The sequence below is a fragment of the Capsicum annuum genome, chromosome 11 (assembly GCF_002878395.1).
Source record: "Capsicum annuum cultivar UCD-10X-F1 chromosome 11, UCD10Xv1.1, whole genome shotgun sequence".
Lineage (NCBI taxonomy): Eukaryota > Viridiplantae > Streptophyta > Magnoliopsida > Solanales > Solanaceae > Capsicum > Capsicum annuum.
This window is the reverse complement of record NC_061121.1, coordinates 232,380,398-232,389,822: the sequence shown is the minus strand read 5'-3', so window position 1 is coordinate 232,389,822 and position 9,425 is coordinate 232,380,398. Positions and strand designations below refer to the sequence as shown.

Sequence of the window (9,425 nt, the reverse complement as noted above, 5' to 3'; positions counted from 1 at the left end):
TACGTCCACCATAGCATTCCATGAAATGTGCCATCCACATAAATTAAAGCCAACAATTTTAAGTATCCGATCATCAAACTAAGCTATAAGTGCTTTGCATTTCTAGTCCAATACACAAGACTTACAAGTTAACAGCATGAAGGGACAAACCGATGCACTAAAACTCCACCATAAAGGTCCTGGGAATTAAGCCCCGGACGTATGGAAACAACGATGACTAGGAAGTAGTATCAAACTTTGGAGTCGGAATTATCCACAGCACTCTTGGCTTGATGTAAAATGAACATGTAATCTCGAAATGAAAATGGGTGCAGAAGTTGCCATCTTGATAATGTACAAGGTCTAACCTAGGTTCCCATGGCACGGACGTACCCTGGATAAGAACCTGTATAGTATACAGAATTGGCATTACCTCCTGAAAATTTGGAAGCAGAAACAGACATGGAACCGTATTCAGATAACAAGGCTTCATCACCAAGAGGCTTGTTAGTTGTGGTCTTTATGAGATGAAAGTTTGCGGTCATGTTAGTATACCTTACTGACTAAGGTCCACTTATCTCCTTCGAATCCAAAGTCATTCTGTCAAAAGATAAAACACTACCATGAGAAGTCACAGCATAGTATCTGTCATCATAGTATATCACATCACGAACAGCCTGTCGTGACATATATACCACCATCATGAGTCATGACAATTCATTCATTATCTCATCATGTTTGCATTGAGGTATTAGCTAATCCCTAAAGCACCTTATCCTACCATTTGTACCAAGGTGGGAGTGCTATGCCATATCAAAGGAGAGATAAATTATTCCAGTGGGATATTCAACAACACGACGACTATATTTCCACGCTATTCGTACCACTACCTCAGAAGTGAGGTAGAGAGACTATTTCCGAAAGATATCAGCTAAGACAAATAATTTTAGAGAAGGATCTAATGCAAGAACAAGAAACAATAGAAACAAACAACATATAATAACAAAAGTAAGCCTACCACAAAGTTGCACTACACTCGATGTATTTGAAACGACAAACATAACCAGTAACTCCAAGCCAAGACCAAGACACTACACGCAAGCACAACAACTAACTACAATAACAAGATAAAACACACCTACCTATTAGTGGAGACGCATTCCTACCTACTTCCTATCTACGTTAATGCACGTACTCCACATCTTCCTATCTAAGACCATGTTGTTAGTAAGCTGTATCTGCTACTTTCCAACATGGATATTGGGATATCCATGCATTTCTCTCCTCTCGTATACAAACCAACCCCCAAGAGCATAACTCTTACCCTTCTGAATTGGATATAATGTTTGATCATTATTTCTCAACCTTATAGAAATCTAACAATTATAATAACTCGCAAAATTTTATATTGCGATCCAACTTTATCATAAAATTTTCAGATTGCTAAAAAGAGGACAAAAGAAACTAAATATAGCAGCACCAAAATGGGACAACTTGATCAAGCCAAACCATGACTAAAAAGTAGTAGGAGTAGTAAACTTTGGAGTAGGAATTATCCACAACACTTTTGGTAGGTTACTATCATCAAGAAAACTTGATGTCTGGAAAGAAAATAGGGTGCAAAAGTTGCCATCTTGATGGTACATCATAAATCTTGATGTCTCGAACCTGTATAGTACACAGAATTGGCGATACATCCTGAAAATTTGGAAGCAGTAACGGACATGGAACTGTGTTCAAATAAGAACAAGGATTCATCACCCAAGTCGTCCAACTCTACAAACATGGATTCTTGGGTCATAGGGTTTACTACTAACTTGGAAATCTTGACACTTGATAGCATATGATTTGGATTAGATATGTGAATCATTAGAATCTTGTTAGTTGTGGTCTTTATGAGATGAAATTGTGTGGTAAAGTCAGAATACCTTACTGGGGCTGGTCCACTTATCTCCTTCAAATCCAAAGTCATTTTGTCAAAAGAAAAAACACTACCATCGGAAGCCACAACATAGTATCTGTCATCATAGTATATCACATCATGAACATGATGTCGTGACAGACGACCTGGATGGGTTATTTATATTAATGATTTAGGGTATGTACAGTTACACAGAGAGAAATGAGAATAAGTGCTACCGCGAGAACATTAATATATAACAGTACATCACATATTAATCAGGCTCCACAACCCAACACTTGAAATGGTTCGGTGATGTGTTTGTAACCAACTTGGAAATCTTAACAAGCGACGATATGGAACGAGAAAATAATATTTGAATTCTTAACAAATTGTTATTTGTGAATTTTACCAGATAATAACAAATCGGTGCATTAGTGGCGTCCCTAGATATAACCGGATCCGGCTCCTCTCCATTTTCCTCAAATTGACATGCCATGACATATGGCAGAGTTCAAATTGAATGAGTAAGATTTAATTATTCGAAAGTGAATCTCTAACCATGGTTTAGATAATAAATACATTATATATTTAGTTTAAAAAATTATTGTAATTCCACAATCTTAGCAACATATTATCTTGTCCATAAATATAGCAACAAAAAGTCTTTTCTTCCTAAATTATTTTTCATACACATGGTCTATCTTTTAATTTCTATTTAAATTAACCTTTTGATCGCATTTTGGGAACTTTTTCTTTAATAATTACTAACTATTTTTTTTTTTAAATAGGAGAGTCTACAAGTTCTCCTATTTTATTTCACCTATTTTAAAGAAAATAAAATAGATAATTATTAAAGAAAAAGTTTCAAAAAAAAAAAAATTAATTTAGAATACCAGAGATTTCTCTCATTTTTCTCCCTATTTTACTATACCTATTTTAAAGAAACTAAAATATCTATTTTTTAAGAAAATGTTCCAGAAAAAGTGAAAAAATTAATCTAAAATAGAAGATCAATTATTTCTCCTACTTTATTTCACCTACTTTAAAGAAAATAAAATAGCTAATTGTTAAACAAAAAGTTTTTTAAAAAAAAACTGATAATAAAAAAATCGATTGATAAAGAAATTAAAAGGAGCCAAGTCCAGTGAGTGACTATATAATATCAAGAGATATTATTTGGATCATCTAGCTAGTAATCAATCACATTCTGAAACTACGAATGTGATGCTACATGTTAGTTTAGCAATTCGAACATGTCATTTTAAACTTGAAATTTCACCTATATATGTCTCATCATGCATCAACAACATATCATTAATTAAACACTATGGGCTCGTTTGGTCGGGAAACAAGTTATCTCCGGATAAGTTTTCCTGCCAACCATCAATAAACTCATCTTAAAATTAATCTGAGGAACTGCTATCCCTTATCCATCGTATCAAACGAGATCTAATACTTTCCATCTTGCTATTATGGCCATTCTGCCATTAGCCCAGGAATTTTGGTTCTTGACAGGCAACTCGGCTCATCGACCTCCCACCATTCCCCTTTACGTTAAATGGAACCCCCCTAAAAATGTTACTAAATAATAGTGATGGTCATTGTTCACCTGGCTCCGGGATGGTGGTGAACTAGGTGGTGTCTTTTGGGATACTTGAATGCAGACCACTTCTCCGAAGTCTGGGTAATCCATTGGTACGAACACGTCTACAGGAAACAAAACAAAGCAGCAGGCTTAGGTTCTCCTACTAATGGAAGCTATGTAAATATTATACTGTTTTGGAACCCTCCATCATCTGTCTTGGATGTTTAAGGGAGGCGAGGTGTTCGTTAGACTAGTTAGGGCCTGTCAAGGTCACCGCACTACAATGTGTAATACTACTAATAGTCTTTCCGTAGATCATTAAAGAAAAATTTTAGTAGAGTGTAGACCCAAAAGAGGGGTCTACGGAAAGTAGAGTATACAGTATACACAGACCTTACCCCTACATCAAGGAGGTAAAGAGGTTGCTTTCGGAAGACCCTCAGCTCGTATACAAAAATCAAATCAGCTAAAAATGGCATAGAAAATACAAGGAAAACATAACATAGCATTCAAAAGAGGAGCGTTCACCATAACCAACTAATGTGATAACTGAAGCACAGTACATAACGAGGAGTAATAAAAGTCGTAATACAGACTACGAGACAAATGCTACTACTACTGGTATAAACAGGGAAACGAGAAAACGCTCAACTAATCCACATAGTTTATAAAACCACAACCAAGCCATATTGAGTCATCAGGGCCTGGACAAAAGCCTGCTAGTTCCGAGTTTACTTACCCTACATGGAGAGATTTAGTAGAAACATATACATAGTGTTTGAAGTTTTACACCATACATTGGATTAACCAATTTTCTTTTTAAATCGTCAACTTTCTTCAACGTCCTCTCTTTTCAATCTATCCAGAATATTTGCCTGCAAAATACATTATTTTATATGAAACTAAAGTAGTTACGAAATCCGTTAGGAGCCCCCCCCCCCCCCCACCCACCCATCGTGTAGTGTGTTCAAAATGACATCCTTAGTGATGTTATATAACTTTCAAAACTATAACACATCGTGTAAAGACCATTTAAAAATGAACTATTTGCAATATAATTACACGATTATGAGAGATGTTATATTTGCAAATTACATTAATAAGTAATCTAATTGTTGTCATAAGATAGAACTTAAACATGACAAAAGTACATAAGAACTGAAAGAACACTTACAATGGAAATATGCTATAGGTACTTTCCCGTTCTTGATGAGTTCAAACTTGTAAGCATCTCCTACTTGGAGACCCTTTTCTACTCTGAAATTTGTCCATCCGCGTGTAATTCCGAAATTATGTCCCATTCTCCCTATCCACACGGACCAACATCTCTCTGCTTCATCTTTAAGAATCATCTCACACTTTCTATTTATCCATCCATTTGACTTTGCAAAATCCATCGGAAAATACTACCATAAAAACAAATTCCATTAAGTAGAACAAGTTTCAGTTGCTACAACAACAACAACATACCCAATATAGTCCCACAAGTGGGGTCGGCAGAGTGTACACAAACCTTACCTCTACATTATCAGGTAGAGAGGTTGTTTCCGAAAGACCCCCAGCTAAAAGAAAGCAAAAACATAACATTCATGAAGACATAAGCAATAGCACGACAGTAAGAAAGTAGAGACATACGAGACAACAAGCAGTAAAAGAAAAATAATAGTAGAAATTTGGAAATATTAAAAATAATAAAATACTGAAGATAATACTAATACTACTGCCCAGAGAAACCAGGCATAAATCTATCTACTACTAGCCTTCTATCAGAACCCTCAACCTCCACACATTCCCATTAAGGGCCATGTCCTCGGTAACTTGAAGGAAAGGACTACAACAAAAAGAGTTCAAGTGTACAGTGTACAATTTCTTACACCATCATGTTATATTGCCAACATTTTATTGCATATAATTAATTTCAGCCCTAACAAAATCAGTTCAAATCACTTACCAAATTTGGTTTGCTGAAAGAATAAGGTTTTAAAGTTGAAATAAAATAAGGATGATCATCATCACTAGAAGTTGAAGTAGCTACTTGTGCATCGAGAAGACTCATGCTTGACGGTTTTTTCATAATGTCTGCTTATTAAGAAAAACATAGAAAACTTGATAAGGAAGTGTAACAATTAGGAAAAAAAAGAAGATATAACATGTGGAAGTTTCAAAATTTAGCAAGGGACGCTTTCTAAATATGGGTAGAAAGACAATAACAATTACTGCTAGTGGTTCCATTTAAGCTATAAGAAAAAGAGCATAAGATATCAAAATAAAGCTTAGTGGTTTTGAATTGAACTTGACTAGATTCCAAAACACGCAGATTATAAAATTTTAAATATTTTTTTATAACGGTTTAAATATCAGGCCCCTGATCAGTGATCAGTAAAACAACAACAAACAAGTTCAATACGGAGTAGAAAGGTTGTTTCCGATTGACCCTCGGCAACCGTCTTCCTTTTTCCTGGCTTGGGACCGTGATACGAGTACGATCACGTAGGTGGACTTATGAGGGTGTATTGTAGACCCGAGACTTGGTGTGTGAAAATGAAGTGCAAAGGAGCACCAAAACCGTCCATACATAGCACTCCAAGGGCGCCTATTGAAGTATTTGACTAAGGGGTCATTTTGGACATTTCATACCCTATTTTGTAACCTACTATAAATAGGATAATTTAATATTTTAGTGATGAGATTTTGGATGAATATTATGAGTTTATAACACTTGAAACATTTCCTCTCTAAGGAGAGAAGACAACCAACCCGAAACTAGGGTGATACAAGTGTGGATTTCACTTGTGTTGCATTCAAGGCTTGGAAACGTCGGTGCTTGGGGAGATTGACGTCCTCTTGTGTCCACGTAAGAGTGTTGGTGTTATTATTACATGTATTAAGGGTCTTAGTGTTGGATCTACACTTAGGTTCTTGTCACACTATCTATCCTTTACTTTTGTTGTTGTTATCATGTGTAGTGGACTGTTTTGGGTCCTTTGTTGAATCCGAAACTTATGTTATTGTTATTCACCTTGTTCTTCACGTTATTGTAGTGTTATTGGCTGTTTGGGGTGTTAAAATACACCCTCATATTTTGTATTCTTGTTATAGTTGTTGAATCCGAAAGTGGTCTCCATCTTAGTCCTCGGATCTAGTGATTTGTGGACTGTTTTGGGGTGTGATTTCATGTTCCTCTTGTTAGTATCGTATCAGACCGGAAACGTGAACGAACTCACAATATGGAGTTTGATCAGTGATCAGTGACTTTGACTATTAATTTTCAGTATAACTAACCGTTACAGTTTTTAAGCTGCATTCTTGAGTGAATACATACAGAAACTATATTTTAGTCCTTGATTTAAAGTCAATGAAGATGAAACACTATTCTATTAACAAGGAGAAGTAGCTAAAGGTATTTCATGAAAAAAGTTTTAAAAAGAGAGATTCACTTAATTATCAATTCTCTAGTGTTTGGTCAGGTACATACAAAATAAAAGTTAATGATGATTCTTAGCAACTGATATGTTGATCGAAACAAGTGATATGAAATAGAACAGAATCAGTTGTAGTGGAATTACACCCCACTTTTTATTTGTATTAGGTGAAAAAGGAAAAAGAAAATGGTTTACACACTTTACAAAACAAACAAAAGAAAAAAGATTCAATCCAAGACGTAATACTTATATACATAACGCAGAATAATACACATATATGAAAATGAAAAAAGATCATCAAAGAAATGAGAAAACTTGCCTTGAAAGTTCTGCAATGGAGTTTCTTGATTAGTAACGACTCGAAATTTCCATACTGGTGTCTCTCCATTAGTAACAACCTCAAACATTATGCGATCTCCCCTTTTTAAGCAATTATCAGCACTGAATTTGTGCCATCCACCAATAATATAGGTTCGAGTTTTGCAAGAACTTAGCTTTAACTTCCACGACCTTTGTCTTTCATCTCTTATAATCAAATCGCACTTCTTATTGATGAGACCATTTGCATATGTGAAACGTTGAGGAAGGCACTGACATGGTGTATAACCATTTTATAAAGAAAAAATAACAAACAGAATTTAATTTACATACATTGAAGTGTACAGATTGTGGGAATATACTGGGTTTGTTGTTGTTGTTGTTGTTGTTGAAGTGTACAGATTTTTATAATATCAGACTAGTTTAATGTGATAACAAATTAGTTATAATTTTTTGCAAGAAACTAATTAATGTTTCTCATAGAGATTACTTGTAATTATCTAACAAGTAACCTGATTGCGTAACACATTCACTTGAAGAGTTCGCAAGAAGTAATGAATTTTGAAACTTACCAAGAAACATCGAGAATTAATAGTGTAATCAAAATGAGAGCCAAAAGACTTGTGATGAACAATAGCTTTTACACGAGAAGATGCCTTTTTTGACAACTTGATCCTGGGCCTTGGTCTTTCTGTTGCATCCTCAAGAAATTAAATATGGACAATTGTACTTAAGAAAATTCGCAACGTTTAAACATAACCAACACACCTTTTGGCTAATTTGAAGTTAGATTTTTCTGACAAAATAAGCATCATTAGGCTTATGCAGTTTCCATTACAGGTTGCATGAAAAATAACACCTTTATGCTAATTTTTAATCTAAGCAAGTTGAGACTTAGGTTGTGTTTCGTTTGGAGGAAACCATTTTTCGAAAAATGTTCTCCAATTTTCTCATGTCCGGTTGGTCAAAAATTTTGGATAACATTTTTTCTAGGAAAATAAGTTCCTTGCAAATGAGTAAAATGGCTTGCTTAATAAAAGTAAGGAAAACAAGTTTCACAAGTAACATTCTAAATCGATTGTGTCATCCCAACCTTCCAACACATCTCATCTTCACCCACCCCCACCCCCACCCCACCCCAATGGCATCATCCCAAACCCCTTACCTCCCCTCCAGATCCCATAATATTTATCTAGATTAATATACAAATGTTTTTAGGATAATATTTTTTTTACTTAGGTACCAAAAACAACAACAAACTCAGTGTATTCCCACATAGTGAGGTCTGGGGAGGATAAGATGTACGCAGTCCATACCACTGCCTCCAGAGAAGTAGCAAACACATCCTAATGCTAAGATTTAAGGGAATTAACTCGCAAAAATCAACAACACCAACATACCCGATATAATCCCGCAAGTGGGGTCTGGAGAAGGTAGAGTATACGCACGCAGATTTTACCCCTGCCCTCTACCTCCCACAGATAGAGAGATTGTTTCTAATAGATGCTCAGCTTAAATAAAGCATGTTAAACAGTATGAAACTGGAACACATATACAAGAGAAATAACCACAAAATAATGTGAAATGGAGAGCATTATTACAGAACAAAAGGGGGGCAAATGCACCTTTGAATTTAAATTTCTTCGAAATTTCCTCAAGAAGGCAAAATCCTCCTCCTCGTTCTTCCTGCAGATACTCTGCATATTCTCTATCACAATGAGTTGAATCAAAGATACAAACTTCAAATTCCATATTTCCTTCATATCTAAACACCAACATATCTCCCAATTGCACATCATTTTCCTCAGCAAATTCCCCCCAACCCTTTTCGAATCGCTTGTCATTCAACTTAATCAGCCACCTTTTACCATTCCTTTTCAGTATTGCGTGTTCAATGTGCTCCTCTCCCTTCAGATACTTCAAGAAACCTACTGGAATTTTCTGTAGCACACCATAAACTTTGACTATTTTTCTACCCCAGTTAAACAATACTATAAAAAACAATGTTCATATTGGAAATTTGAGTGTTTCATTTGTTCTGGGAGCCGTTAAACACAGGGTTCAGGGAAGAACCCGAACACACGGATCTATTGTAGACAGAGGAAACTTGAAAGAAAAAAAAAAGTGAAGGGGATAACTTACAATCCCATGCTTGAAACCAGGCTGGACGGGCTTGAAAAAATGAGGTTTCTTTGGAGGAATATTCATGGCAATCACT

General features: G+C 35.5%; 1 protein-coding gene across 1 annotated transcript; it reads right to left on the bottom strand.

The window, feature by feature from the left end:
- Positions 1-62: 62 nt before the first annotated feature.
- LOC107846090 (B3 domain-containing protein REM10) lies at positions 63-9,425 on the bottom strand (the record flags this gene model as incomplete). Its single annotated transcript, XM_047399920.1, is given in 9 exon segments — positions 63-415; positions 535-579; positions 3,492-3,589; positions 4,642-4,873; positions 5,419-5,546; positions 7,209-7,479; positions 7,780-7,898; positions 8,833-9,148; positions 9,350-9,425. Coding segments are annotated over 9 exon segments (1,473 nt in total). The 3' UTR covers positions 63-217.